Source organism: Sander lucioperca, chromosome 9, assembly GCF_008315115.2.
Source record: "Sander lucioperca isolate FBNREF2018 chromosome 9, SLUC_FBN_1.2, whole genome shotgun sequence".
Lineage (NCBI taxonomy): Eukaryota > Metazoa > Chordata > Actinopteri > Perciformes > Percidae > Sander > Sander lucioperca.
In genome coordinates this window covers 10,087,860-10,103,857 of record NC_050181.1, presented here as the reverse complement: position 1 = coordinate 10,103,857, position 15,998 = coordinate 10,087,860, and the positions used below count along the sequence as shown (strand labels likewise).

General features: G+C 39.0%; 1 protein-coding gene across 7 annotated transcripts in view; it reads right to left on the bottom strand.

Moving 5' to 3' along the window:
* The window catches only part of cacna1eb (calcium channel, voltage-dependent, R type, alpha 1E subunit b), a 59,478-nt gene that overhangs the window by 40,624 nt on the left and 2,856 nt on the right, over window positions 1–15,998 (bottom strand). For 6 of the 7 annotated variants that reach the window (XM_031294103.2, XM_031294106.2, XM_031294107.2 and 3 more), the window contains exons 3-5: window positions 9,887–10,153; window positions 5,683–5,788; window positions 4,892–5,031 (exon numbers count right to left, since the gene is read on the bottom strand). In XM_031294103.2, coding sequence (XP_031149963.1) covers window positions 4,892–5,031; window positions 5,683–5,788; window positions 9,887–10,153 — 513 coding nt within the window. Of the gene's footprint in view, window positions 1–4,891; window positions 5,032–5,682; window positions 5,789–9,886; window positions 10,154–10,254; window positions 10,891–15,998 lie in introns of those variants that run through there. The other variant, XM_036005259.1, reaches the window with a different exon arrangement.

The window sequence follows — 15,998 nt, the reverse complement described above, 5'->3', positions numbered from 1 at the left end:
TATAAATAATGTTGGACTTAAGTGTAAGTCAAAACATATAGTATCATAGTGTCTGTAATTCGTGCACTGCTTGACCACCACAGACACACAGTAGAAGTGAAACGATTAGTCAGTTAATTGATTTGTCGATCCACAGAAGTTTAATTGGCAACCATTTTATAATCAAGTGGTCTCGCATTGCCAGACCTATCTCCACAGCGCTGTGTTAGCACTGGAGTATGGTCTGGCTACACTGCTTATCTATTCTGGGATAGGGGAAAAAATGTTCTGGCTTGTTTGTATTTCTTTAAACCAATCTCAAACGTCCTGGGCAGTGCTAAGCCCTGGATGCAGCAACGGTGCCCTTTGCAAAATAGTTAGCAGAGATAGCGGAAGGTAGCCGACGTCAGGCTCGTCAGGCTATATCCCAGCAATGTACATCCATTGAGCCAGACCAATAGTAATTGTTTAAACCCTTTTTAAAATATATTTTTTTTTTAAGATTTAGCTGGTTCAATCCTCTCAAATGTGAATATTTCCTGGTTTTCTTAAGCCCCTTTCACAAATGCAGTCTTTCCCTGAAATGTGCAGGGACATTTCCAGCATGAGGTCATGAATGAATGATGGATTGATATGCAGTGAAATCTGTCCCACTCAGGACCTAGTAACAGGGAAAATGCTGGTATGGCTGTGGTGTGGATGCAAGCAGGAGCATTGCAGGGATAAGCACTGTTGAGCTGTCCCTTCCCCCATCTATTCTGGCATTGCCAGGACAAGTGTCAAAAAGCGCAAGGCGGAAATGTTCCTGAATGCGTGTGTTAAAGGCTTTAGTCTTCTATGACAGTAAACTGAATTATTTGGGTTTTGGACTGTTTGTCAGACAAACAAGCATTTTAAATATCTCAACTTGAGTAAATCCTGTACTTTTAGGTCACATCACATGTACGGGGGTGGGGGGTATTTTATAAACCAATCGATTAATCCGTTAACTGAGTAAATAACTGTTAAAAATATATCACTGATGACAATAATTGTTATGTAAGACACAGATTTTCAAGTTCCCACCAGTGTGTTTTGGAGGACAGTAATTGGGGCCACACCACAGCTCGCTCTGAACTCCATCAAACTGTTACACAACTTGCACCACTGGCCTTCAAGTGATATCCTATGCCGAATCTCTGTTTTTAGCAACACTCACATTTTGTATGCTTGATGGGCGGCTGGTAAAAGACAACAGCTTCCTGCAGCTGTGGTCATCTGGTTGGTTACAACAAATTAACAGCAGAATTTAAATATTAAAACATACAAGCAGCGTATTTATTTAGCCATACTTTCTTGAAACAATGACTGAAGCATACTGTGAATATGGCTAGAGTATGGGTTTGTTTCTGTACGTTTCTGTTTGATTTGAAAAATCCATCGTAACTGCCTTTACTGCGAAAAAGGAAACTACAAATTAAAAGCCTTGTTGACAATTTATATGAAATGATTACGCCTTTGCATTTTCATATCATTGGAGTAATATAAGGTTCATATCACAGATTGTCCTAAATGCCTGTGAAGAAATTGAAAATATCATTTTACTGACGTGTTTCTCCAGCCATGAGTGGCCAGCACTGTATTTAAAAAAAAAGTTTTAAATCCACAACTAGTCAAAGGCTTGTGAATAATGAGCTGTTGCTTTCGCACCAAATAGTGTTTTTTTTCCGTTAACAAGCCATTTATTGAGAAACTGAAAGCAAAATATTTTGTAGCAAACTTTGACAGACGCCTAATGAGAGAATTTCAAAGCATCCCAATAAAGCAACCAGTACTGTTAATTTAAACTGACTAAACACTTTAACCTTGTAAAATTCAGTGGAAATCTGTCAACAACACAACTGTTGAGTGTTTAGACTGGCATTAACTGGTCTGTAAACATGATGCTGATGTGCCTTTTATGTAAGCGGCAGAAAGAGAAAGACAGCGGGATAGAAAGACAGAGAAATAAGAGATACTGAGAAAAAGAAAGATGTGGGTGTCAGATTGAAATGAGATGTCAACATGTTAACGCCTGCACAATTAATTTACTAAACCTGCAGTCTTAAAGGGAACAAATGAAGTCTCTCATTATGTTTTTTTTGTCTCGCCATCGTCCTTTCCACCCCTTGTTTCCACTCCCCTTTCTTCTCTCTTTCTCTATGGCATCCATCCATTCTTCCAATGCTTATGCATAAGAGCGCTGCATTCACATTTAATTCACAGAGGTCCTGGGGGCGAACCGAAGCAGGTTTTAGACACAACTGCCAATCCACTTATCCACCCACCTATTGCTGACTGCAGAGCCTGACTGTGCCATGGAAACACACATTTACTTGCATTTAGGTGTTGTGTTTTTCTGTGGATATATGCAGTGTTTATATGCTTATACATTTTTTAACAACAACATATATCAACAATAAAGACCTGCCTATAGGGTCGACCACTGCTGACCAGGTGTCAGACATGAGGTACAGCAAGTGGGGATGAGAAGCCTTTAAAATGCACTACAAGCACGCATGGCAACAATATTGATAAACGTTGACACACGCAGCGTCACATGCATGAATGCACCAACATAACTTGACAATCAGTGTCGCAAAATTAATCTTTTGGTTCACCAGTCACAGCCTGGTAAAGTTAAAATGAATTCTGTCAAAATTAATTGCAGAATCATTTGCTGAGCATTAATTTAAAACATTTTTTTCCTCTCCACTCTCTAATACAACCGGTGAAGTTTGTAATTCATCATGGAGTTCAACCAAATTTAAAATTAAAAGCGAGCAGTTGCAAGGATACCTCCAAGCGCACACACATATATGCACATACACAAACCCGCTCTGTTAAGAGTTACACTTGGCATTTTAATATTGAAAGGCTACTTTGCTCAAGTCCAACTAGAATCTAGAAAGTAGTTAGGATGCTGGCAATATTCTATATTTTTCTTGTAAACAAATCCCATGAAAAGAACATAATCAACAATTGTATTGCTTTTACTAACAAGCCTGTGTTGCCAAAGCTTGATATAGCTTATTCCTCTGTGCCATAGACCTCCATTGTTCAAAATCACATTGACGAGCCACATCCTTGCACTGGGTGACATGTTCCTTCATTATGATAAACAGCAGCCACAGAAGTTTATTTTGAGTCGATCCCACATACACTGTCCTGCTGCAGCAACTACTCACTAGAGCACTGAATGTGTATTGATCCGTGGCTGAAAATAGTCCCCAACAAATGCACTATTTACTCCTGTTTGACTAAGTGTGTTAAAAACTACAGTGCCCACCTGTTTTAGGAAATTACACAGCCTTTTTCTTTTTTCTTTTTACTATAATTGTGAAACGTTTACATCAGATTTATGTCATCAGTAGAAAAGAATGGGCTTGGCATTGAATGCCACAAAGTATTCAGAGACGGAAAAACACATTGTTGTTTTTGTATTTTCATGTGATTTGTAGAAAAACTACACAGAATAACGGCAGCCTTATCCTTAAAGTTTATACGAGTTTAAAAATGGTTGTGAAGAAGTGCAAGGGTAGAGATTATGTTTAGATATGGGTTTACATTTTTACAATTTTGGGGTATATTTATCTTCATTATTTGTCCTATTAGTCTCTAAAGACATAAAAGGCATATTCTATTCTACTGTAGTAGGCCTGCCTACAGAGGTAATTGACCTTGTATCTTGTTAGCTTGTAAACCGTCAGAGATAACAAACTGTTACTGAAGGAGGGGAGCACAAAAAATGAAGACTTTGATGGTATAAAGTTACTGTTAAAATCAGATATTCAGAAATATTTAACAATCAAACAAATAGCAGACTCCTTTTGCATAGTAGAAGACAGTCACAGCAATGGACTTCCACATAACTCGTTAGCACTGTTAACACCTGTTTTCAGTCATAAATGCTGTACATTAGCTAACATTAATTGTATCAAACATATAGCCACAACATATAGCAATACATATGCAAACACAGCAGTGCATTAGAGAAACACTTATTCAATAGTCATCCGCTCTTGTACAGAAAAGCCAATCCCCACTTCAGCGCTACAGTTAGCTTCTGCTCCACTAGCTTTCGTTGGGAGATGTTGTTTAATATTAGCAATACTAGCAAAAATAATCAATGTTTTATCATCAGTAGTACCAATGTAGCTAAGAATATGTACAAAAATACCAAGTATTTTGTTTGAGAGTGACGAATAAAAGAAAAGCTATATGATAAAATACATTATTGAAGCTATTGGAACAGAAGTTAGCATGGAAAGATGACAGGACTGACTGTTTGACTACATAGCTACTACATAAATCATTACATAAATAAAAACATGTTTCTCAAACCCAACACTGTGACCAGCAATGTATTAAATGTCATTTTTGTTGATAATTCCACATGCCATAGAAAGAAAAATCCAGGTGTAATTAATAATGTTAATGATGGCTGTATTCCATTTAGGTGAGCCAGCTACAGGGTCCTGGTATTGTGCACACTGGCTCACTGGAATGAATGGCTTAGATTGAAGTGTGCCATCGCTAATGTTATTAGTCACACCTGTGCTTTTTTTCCAGCTATGACTGCTTTGAAGAAGATCTATTAAGCATCCAGACACAAGGAGGAAAACAGAAGGAAAGCTTCGCAAGATGGTTAGACACTACTGCCAATCCAAAGTCTAAGTGCAATTGCTTTGCTCTGATTTGATTGGCTCACAGTTAGAGCGTATGGCGATGCTCAAAAAGTTGGTTAGTTACAGAGAACTGATATTTGTTCCTCCTTCAAAAACAGATTTCACCAGTATGCTTGGCAAGTAGTAATTTAGGAATTGGTTGACAATGTTTACAACAAACATTTCTCACTACCGGGTTGTCATAGAGACTAACTGTTGACACTCACCCACTGAGGACAACTATGAAGTCCATGACATTCCAGCCGTTCCTTAGGTAGGAGCCTTTATGGAAAACAAAACCGAGGGCCACCAGCTTGATCCCCGCCTCGAAGCAGAAGATCCCAATGAAGTACGGCTCTGTCTTCTCCTGTGGAAATAATGTACAAGAAGCAGGTCAGCAGTGTCTGTAAAAAAGTCAAAGCTATAACCTGTTGAGTATACGCAGGATTCACACATAAACACATGTATAGACTATTTCCCATTTACAATTGAGGAAGTGCGTGCAGCAGGGGGATAGAAACACACTGCCATAATGTCATGATAGCTCATATTTCGACATTAGTCCTTTACTTAACTAAAATTAGAAATACCACGATGAAATATTTCTCCATTACAAGCAAAAGTCCAAAAGTACAGAAGTATTAGTATCAAAAATACTCATTTTGAAAATGGCCCCATTCAGAGTGTTTCCACCACAGAAGGTAAACATGTATGTGGCATTTGGTAAAACTTAGTAACATAGTAACAATGTAAGCTATACATTACATTAAATAGGCATTTCTTCCTCACCCATTTCTGTGCAAAACTATCCAACACCTTAAAATGCTACATGCTAATAGCAAAGTATGCACCCTTAACTAAAAGGTTTTACTTTGGGGGATTTGGGATTTACTTATGTGACTTCTGCAGTTTAAGGCACAAAAACAACTTGATCTTCTCAGAAACTCTGGTTTGCTTTGTGACCTTGCTCACATCCCCGTCTATGTGTTGAGGATGTGAAAACAAATTTTGTCCTCACCAGTCTCTTTGCCATGGGGGTCTTATCCTCTCCGGGGAGGTGCTGCTCCAAGGCCAGGACAACACAGTTGGCGGTGATGGTGGCCAGGATCATGTACTCAAATGGTGTAATGGCCACAAAGTTAAGGAAAGTACTTTTATCACAACACAAGGAGAAAACAGATAAAAACAAACACATGCTGATATTGTAGATCAGCACTACAGGCATCTGACAATATAACAAACATATCCTATTTGTCCATACTAAAGTAATCACCATATTCTAAGTTGAACAAGCTTAAAATGTCCAAAACAGTAACAGCAGTAACAATTAGTGTTATTCTTTATCCATATATACAGTATAATTTTCTAAATTCCACAAATACTTCAAAGTGCATAAGTGCGCGGTTCAGTGTAAAGGAGAAAAAAACATAGATGGATGGATGACTAAATGACAGATGCATTATGGCATGGTTCATATTCTCTGGTATTGCGAGCAATCTGTTAGAGAGATTGCAGTATCCATGGCAACCTGCTTTTAAAAGTGCTTTTCAGTTAAAAAAGAGGCAGGTTAGGGAGGGAAAGACAGCACAGTGAAGTCACCTTGGCCTGACAGGTTTAATACACAAACTACAGCAAAAAGTCCTCATAACTCCTTTCCCTGCATATCACTGACACCACAGTACACTACAGTATCAGTTATACAGTACATCAATTTTAGAGTATCACATCCTCAAAGTATTAACACTTTTCTACTTAAGCAGTCTATGTTTTAGCTTGAACTGTTTGATTTTGAGTTGATTTACTTGTCCATCAGACAGTTGTAAAATTCTCTATCATAAAACGAGTAACGACACCATTTTAAAATAAAACTAACAGATGCTGGAGTTACACATGTTTCTATGACTATATAAATAATGTAATTAGTCAGAACAGAAAATGAAATATAAACAAATTTGATAGTCGCTGCATTTCTCAGAGGGGGATAAAGGACAAAGGATATTCAGCTTCTTTGTGCTTTAGATAAATTCAGTAAATCAGTTTCAGACTGTTGGTCAGACAGAACAAATAATAATTTGAAGATGTCACCTTGGGCTCTGGGAAACTGTGGTGGGAATTTTGAACAGTTTTTTTTTTCTTCCATAAAAAGGTAATCATTAGTTGCAGCCCTAATATAATGCAAAATCTGCTGGGGAATTGTAGAAACACTGTGAGTCTGTATGTCTGTGAAAATAATTAACATCTGAAAGTTGAATTTGAAAGATTCTCATATATGTTCTCAGGTTGATGTTTCATAATGAAATGAATGTGCGAAAAAAATAATAAAACAAATGTAATGAAAGCTGCAACCACGCATTAAAACAATTATTAACTTCCAGCTTCTCAGTTATGATGATTTGCAGTTTGAAGTGTATTCCTGCACAAATGTTAAATATGACCACAACTATCGCCACATTTCCTGCAAGAAACTTGTTTCAGGACTGATTTGTGCAGTTGCAATTTTTAGGTGACCCCAAATTCAGAACTTAAGTGTCGGAATGTTTTCTGTAGGTTTTAAAGCTTTAAAGTTCACATTAATTCTAGAAGCTCTTGCATCATTTCGATAATTTCTCAGAAGTGATGTCTACCTTATTATTTTCTCACAGCTAAATGTGTGTGTACATGCATATATGCATGTACATATGGATACAGTATATGCATATGTGTGACCAGCATGCATTTACCAGCATGTGTGTGACTATACAGTATGTGCCCCAACACGTGTATGTGCTTGTGACTTTTAGTCCACTGGAGTTCCCATGAGGCAGCTGCTCCTTGTTAATAATTGTCCTGCCTTTAGTGAAATGGGGTCACTGACTCACAGAGGAGTGCTTCGATGGGGCCCTCTGGGACCCACACTGACTCACATTGACAGGTCCACATTGTTACCATTGAAGGCAGTTGAAAATAGCTAAAGTGGGGAATACTTAATACATTTCGCCCACCCTACCTGCCCTTCACTACACCTGCATAGCAGAGATTATGCATGTTTTAGACCATTTAAGATGAATCACAGTTAACCATGCTGTTGTTGTTTTTAGATATTTTTATATTTTTTTCTGATCTTTTAAGCAGCTGTTTGTTTTAGCACCGTACGGAAATCAATTGACTCCCTCTTAAAACGTGGAATATGGTGACAGGGTGGGATTATCTGGGCTCTACTTTGCCTTTCCCTTTTCAATTCGTTGTGGTTGTTTCTATGTTTTTCACTGAATACATTTATAACATCCTTTGGTTTTAAATGATGTAAGAAATTGAGCTGGCCATTATTTTCATTATTGATTCATCTGCCAATTACTTTCTTGATTAATACATTAATCTTCTGGTCTATAAAATGTGTTGCAGCAAATCACAATTGAGAAGTTGGAATTAGGGGATGTTTGGTATTGTGTTTGAAAAATGACTTAAACGATTAAGGATTCTTAAAATGATTGCAGATTAATTTTCTGTCTATCAACTGAACGATTCTATCTATCAAGTCTACAGTATTTTTGTCAAAGTTACATTCTTAATAGAGTGTGATGGAATAGATAATTAATTAAAGCTTTAGGAGTGTGCTAATGGCTCTTTGTGTTGTATGCAAATAAGTGGAAACCAATGGCTGTCTGGAAGGTAGAAAGAATACATAAAAAAAATCAGCAGTGATGTAAAGTGTACACAAAGGCTGCAACTAATAATTATTTTCAGAATCCATCAATCTGCTGATTACTTTTTGAGTATAGATATTTATATAATTTAATCTATAAAACATCAACCAAAAAAACATAAGAATATCCACCCTAGTTTCCAAGACTCCAAGGTGACATCTTAAAATATTTTGTTTTGTCTGAACACCAGTCAAAAACACAAAGATATGTAGTTTACAATGACATACAACACAGAAAAGCACATTGGAGAAGACACTTTGGCCTACATTGGGCAACAGAAGTCTCAGCAACTTCTCAACTTATAAGGAATGCAGTAGCATACTGTAACACTCCAATATGTTTGTGCAGGAATATAGAATCAAAGAAACACCATTGCAAAAAAATGCATATGAATCTGTGTTTCACTTGCGATCTTAGAAGTCGGACGCTGTGAGCAAAAATCTGAGTCTCACCCAGTCAATACTCTGACATGTGCTGCTTTTACAGCCCACGATCCACCACAGTACAACTGGCCAGCTCTCTCCCACATAACTGCCTCTGTGATACTGACATTACATTACCATGCTGCCAGTGGCCAGCTAGTCTTGACCACTAGCCTCACTCCCACACACCATACAGAGCCTGTGGTTAGGTAACAGTGGGAGACTGGCACACTGCACTGAAGGGGGTGTACGACGGGAGGAGCAGTGGGTAGATATGGCAACTGAGGGATGTTGTTGAACTGATTGTGCTTTAAAAAATGTCTAAATATGGACATCGTTTGTATGGAATCACTTGATTAAAGTAAACAAAAATAAATGGATTTCAGCGAACAAGACAAGTAGCACTAATGGAGTCTTATGTATGGCCTGTAATTGTGAACATATTGCCTGTGTTCACATTACATGAATTTGCTGCAGTTGCTGGAAAAATAACTTCCCTGATAATATTTGTTACTGTAGATTTGCAGAAGTTCAACTGTTGGCCGATGCTGCAGCAGGAAGAAGAAAAAAACACTGCCTGGTGAATTTGAACTGACACCTACTCATAGCCAGGTTCATATTCCAATGAGCAGAGATGTGCCTACATACCACCCCCACAGTGAGCAGAACTGCTTCTAATGATCACCACATGCTAACTTTCTGTCTTCTGCCAACAATGAAGCACATGGAGCTCACAGATCAATAAAATCAGGGCACAGTTACTGATCAGAATTATGAGAAGAAGGTTAAATGCAGCTATGCAGAGGAATTCATTAATCTGGTGATTTAACTAACAGCTGGAAATCAGTATGCTGATGAGCAAACACTAAACAAAGAGGATGCAAGGCAGCTCCCTATATGTGAAGGAGTCATGCAAAACACATTGAGAGCACTGAGATTAAACTTAAGAAACTGTACTTTTGTCACTGTTTAGACATGGTGTAACATTCAAGAGTGAATGGAAGTTGTAGTTTCATGCTGCAGGCTTCACATGCTGCCTGTAGCTGTCCATGGTGCTGAACTGACAACATGCACTTTCCCTACTGTACTTTGAAAATGTGTTTTCATGGAAGGATATGGCCATTCAATGATTCGCCTTGCGGTTTTCCTAATGATGTTGTTCTCTGCGAATATGAAGAGCGACCTGTTGACGGTGAGGCAGTTCTGCCGGTGTGGGACAGGGTTGTACATGGCCATGGTCCGGGCCCGCTGCGCCTTGGCTTGTTTCATGGAAGCCGACAGCACCGCTGCCGCCTCGTCCTGTCCTTCTTCTCCGCCGCGCTCCACGTCCCCATCCCCGGAGTCCATCGTGCTGGGAGCGGACTCGTCTCCAAACCGAGCCATTCTACAAAGAGATGAGGAGACCGCCGACTTAGAGTGTTTCACTACAGAACGACTTCTAGTAAAGAAAAATGTGAAGTGGAGCTAAACGAAAAAAGGATCCACCCTCAATCCGGTGACAGCTTTTCGAGCGCCAAGATTCCCCAAAAGTTGCAGATTCCTATCACTCCATATCCACAAGAAAAAAATGATTATATCATTCAGTTGGCTTATATGCTAGGAAAAAAAAACATCCATTTAGCCTACTTAATGGCGATTCAGGTGCAACATCTCAGCATCTCTGTTATTCCATCTGTTTAACAGCGCGAGTTACAATCGGCTCTGAACAACTTTTAATGTGCGCGCGTCTCTAAAGGCAGCGGAGAGAGGAGAAAAAAAAAAAAAGATCCACCGAGTTTATACCTTTCAATTTTCTATCGACATCCAAGCTCGTTTTGATCTGACAAAGCGGCAGCTGCGTGACCAAAAACTACTCTGTGCTCATAAGAGATGAGAAGGAAGTCTTCGCAAACTTTACGCATCTTCTCGACCCGGTGAACTTGACAAATGGAAGACCTCACGTAAAAGGACGCCCGTTTAACGCGTCTTAAAACCCGATTCTTTATCAAACTGTACAATAAGTTATTCTCTTAGGAGTCGAAAATGTAGCAAGAGTTGCTTGAATCGCTAGATCATCTTACATGTTGTCACCTGCTGGAAAATGATCATGCAGCCAGGAGCAACGGCAGCCCCCTCCCGCAGTGATATTTCATGATGGCGATTTCAAAATTCATCTGAATGAAAGCTAGTGAGGAGGAGCATATTTTGTTACCATAGCAATTATAGTTTGCTGAGGATGAACAAAACTGTTTGTTAAAAAAAAAAAAGAAACCTATATACTGTAGGCTGTGTGGGTATGTGGTTCAAAAACAATTATGTAAAGACGTTAGTGGGTGCAGTGTCAAGCAAGAAAGGGGTATGAAAATACATTTTATACTAGAAAGAGAGACAATGCAACAAGTGTGTGGATAGGCCAAGCAAGTAAAAGAAATGACCTAAAGGTGATTTATAGAACAGGAGCTTGACTCATTTCCCTCCATTTAAATGCGCTCACCATTTGATAGTCAGACAGCATTGTCATATTTTCATTAATGGAGACAGACTTGCACTATTAAAACGTTTAAAAACTAGGCCATTGTGCTAATATTGGAGTAAAAGTGAGGAGTAAAAATAGAGCATGAAATAGATCTTAGGGCTGTTCCCTTTTTGAGGGAGCAGAGAAGAAAGCAGGGTCTTTTTCATACTCAGTGCCACAAGTGAGACCTCATTAGGCAACTGGGCTCTCTCGCTCCATCTGCTGCTCTCCTCCTTTCCCCACTGTTTGCTGAAGATGACCACTTCAGCCCCCACGCAGACATGATATTATGGAATCGTGGCTGAAGCTGCTGTTTGTCACGCCAAATACACACAATTAAAATCAACCACGGCATCATCCCTGACACAAAATTTGTCTCTCCGCTGCTGACTGACAGACTCAGCCGTGCAGCAGCACAATGCAGGTATCACAGTGTGCAGAGAGGCAGCGAGCGAGGGCTCAGACATGGGGGATTGCGAAAGCAAACCAAGAGAGAGTGACAAATGTATGCTTGGCAAACAAGTCGAGATCTGGGGGAGAAGAGAGAAAAAAAATGGTCTAAATTTAACAGGATGTATGAATAAGTCCCTAAGCGAGCTTCTAAAACTCAGACCTGATTCTGTTACTTCCTCTTCCTAAACTGCATGAAGCAGGCGGGCGTGTCACTTCATGCAGAGCCACAAAAGGCAACACTGACCTATCCAGTGCAGATTGTAAAAATAGCAGGATGACAGTTAGAATGTAATATGTACAGTTTGCTGTAATGCACTGCACAACAAGTATCTGCCACATAGCTTACATTCATATCCACTTTCTACTAAAAATGTGTTACATAAGCATTCATTACAAAAAATCTACTTCTATGTTGCCCAACAAAAATATTTGTCCATCTTTGCAAACAGTAGGATCTCTCTCTTTCTCTCAGTGTGCGTGTGTCTTGCTCTCTCTTTGCTGTTGTTTCCATAGCGACGTAGCTCTCTTGAATTCCTGCTCCGTTCTTTTAATTTCTGCCAACAAAAGCCATGTTGCACAATAGAGCAACCTCTTCCTACAGAAAGCTGTTTATACACACACACACACACACACACACACACACACACACACACACATACACACACACACACACACACACACACACACACACACACACACACACACACGGCAAACTGACTTTGCATCACCGTCACTACACTGATAATCCATGCATATATGACCAGATGTAGTCTGCTTTAAGAGTGTTTGGCTTTTGTTCCTGCTCTTGCTCACAGCCTACTCAAAGGCTTCTAAAAATAGCTGTGTAAACTGTTAGTGGATAAAAGCAGAAAGGCTCATATCAATTTGCTTGGGCCTGACCAAACTTTGAATATGATGAACTTACTGTATAAGAAAGGGTCTACATACAGTAAGCTCATTAAGGGATAATTTAGTGCCTTACAGTGATGCAAAAATTTCCACTAGCTTATGATTTATTTTTATGTTCATAGTCTAGCAGAAAACATCTTATATACCATATAGGAGGAGACAGATGAAGTGAGGCTGCAGGTGACATGCACTGTGAGTTAAAACGTTAATGGGCGTACTTTGTGCCAGAACTCTGAAGAGCATTTATATAATTGCAGATAGGCTTTCATCCAGCATTGAATGGAGTGGTTTTAGCATTTTATTTTTCTCTCTGTTCCTTAGCAACAGACATCAAGACATCAATTTGATTTGACCAATAAACGCTGCTTATATCTTCGCAGAGTGCCGTGACACGTGCCAGTTTACTTTGAAACATTATAACATTATGGTTATTTAAAAAAAAATCTTAGAACTCTGCAGATCAACACCAAAAAAAGCTCAACATTTAGTAAATCTCAAAAAGCTTCTGTTCTCTTAAAAGTCATATTATGCAGAGATTTAATATCACTCATTGATGTTGATTTTTTTCTAAAAATTCATTCTACAATTTTACAAAATATCAATAATTTCAGCTGTGTAGTTGTAAAAATCAAAAATGTCCAAACTCAACTGCTGAGCTCTAAAGACATCATATGCTGCTTCCCTACTGCTCTTCTACTTTGATTCCCTAGCATCCCCTAATGGACAAATAACCACAATACAGTGCATGTACAGTACAGTAGTGCTCTAAAATCAATGTCCCTTGTTTAATATGTTGTACTTTTATGTGCTGTAGCGGCTCATGCAGTCATACAGGTTGAAAATAAGAGAATATGCACATTTCAGGGATCAAGGACGAAAAACGGACTTAAGTCCCGTGTTTGAGGGTCTTGTACATGACAGGAAAAGCCAGCGAGAGAATGAATCTGTAAAGTGGATGTGGAATGGGTGGTGGAGGTACAGTAGAGTAAAGAGAAATCAAAAAGGAGTATGAGGAGGAGGAGGAGGGACGGGGCTTGTTGGTGGGTTGTAGGTAACGCTGATGGAGGACCACTCCACAAATGAGTGGTGGGAAGCAGATAATCAGAGCGATGTGGCTCCAGAGGTCAGGAGTTCACAAGCAAGCACCCTCAGCTCTGCTAATAACGCTATCCAGTATCTGATTACAGAAAACCGCAGCCAACAATGTCACACAGACATTAAAAAAGAAACATCAAATCAACTGATGAAAGCAGTGGGAACTGATTTGGTGATTCATTGTTGGAACTATAACAAAGAAATCTGCATATGTATTGCTACTATGGAGCACCCTTTGAGACAATCCCTTTGTAGCTAAGCAACAAAACAATAAGTTATACTTTATACAGTAATCTTTCTGTATTTCTGTATCTTTCCCTCTTTCTCCCTCTCCCCCAACCGTCGAGGCAGAAGGCCACCCACCAAGAGCCGCCAAATGTCCTGAGATAACTTATGGTTATGATTTGACACTATAAATAAAATTGAATTTATCGTTAATAGTTTCAACACTTGAACCGCTAGTAGCACTATGGAACGTTTTTAAATGTGGGTCTCCGTCTTGTTAGTATCTCGTGCACAAGGACACACATGCGTCATGTGATACACATTCATGTCAACGGTTTCACATTATTACACTGTTCGACAATTGGTGACAGTAACGCGCCAAGAAATGTAGCAATGCACCAACAAAGGAAAGAAAAGAGAAAACTGCGAGCAAGGACGTAAACAATGCAGGTTTCAAATTATTTCAAAATTCGGCTCTGCAGATGTTTATGAGGAAGGAAATTAATTCAACATGTTTATTAGGCCCCAAGGACACACACAATGTATTTAGGTGGGAATCCGTCAATAAAAACAAAACAAAAACTCACTTACAAATCCACAGGTTATCTTTAAATCTTTACCTTAAAGTGGTTATTATGTAACTTTCAGTTTGTGTTGATTCTAGTGGCCGCTTTGGACAAAAGCGGTAGTGTTTTTACCACGCTTGCTGTCGTAGAGCTCTTTTCTTTATGGTGCTGTATTGCCCACTGTGTATACAGTAACTGAGTTAGCGTTACCAGGAGGTCATACAGTCGCGATGAATATTTTGCTCAGACAGAAAATCATTCATTTACAATAAGAGAATAAGTTACAGATGCATCGTTGCATTTCAAGTGTTGCATATTTAGCCTGGATGTATCGTGAGCTAAACCGGGTATCACTGTCACTGTGTCACGAGCCCAAGCATTAAGAGATTGTTGTAGCAACCAACGTAGTAATAACTTAGATTTATATATCGCATTTCATGAAACACAAGGACGCTTTACACAAGTACAGGGGGACAAGGGACAAGAAAATAGTAGGCCAACACAAACACGGACTGAAAGGAATAAAACGTCCGCGCTAAATGGAAGGGGGACGTAATTTAATGTTGGCTACTGGTGTACAACCACATCGCGCAATGTAAAGTTACTTCATGAATGATATAGACATATTCCATACCTGAGGGTCAATTCGGGGACGTTTTTGAAACGTTTACAATCCTGTAATTGTCTCCATCTGCTGAAAGCCCGACCGAGATTGGGATTTCGCCCGTTGTCTTTCACTTTCCATTTTAGCTTTTAGTTCTTCGTTTAATTTCCTTTTTTCTTTGATGTTCCTGCCCAAGAATCAGCCATAACTTACTCAGATAACTTCTAAAATAAAACTAGAATACAATGAGGCCTATATAAAGAAATCTCCTTCTACCTTTTACCTGGCTGGATACTCACTAAGGCAGGCTTTTCCGGTGTTACAATTAAAATCTGTGACCCGTCAGAATGTGTATCTGTAGCGCCCTCTACCTGCTGTAAATCATTTTGTAGCGGCATTCATAAAAACTATATAAAAAAAAAAATATATATATATATATATATATATATATTTTCAATGTAAGTCTTGTTTGTTGTTACAGGTCATTTATGATCATCAGAGGAAAAATTACACAGTTTCAGAAACATTAAAAAGTTACATATAGTCACTTTAAATATGCTAAAGCTTATTACGACCTATATTCATGTTTATTGTGGCAGCGACCTCTAGTGGATGTAGTATAAAGAGCACCAAAGTCCGCGTAGGGAGGAGATCAGAGAGGATGGATGGGTCAAACAAACACAGGACTTTCACCCAGAAGGCTGCTGTTTGTGTCCTGTGAGATGAAGTTACGTAACAAACGTGCATATTAACACAAACCACGATCTTTTCCTAAACCTAACCAAGTCGTTTTGTTGCTTTCACCTAACTAAACGGCGGCCTTTTCACAACGTTAACCATGTGTTTAAAACTGTGACTGTTGCGTTTAGGTATGAGGTATGAG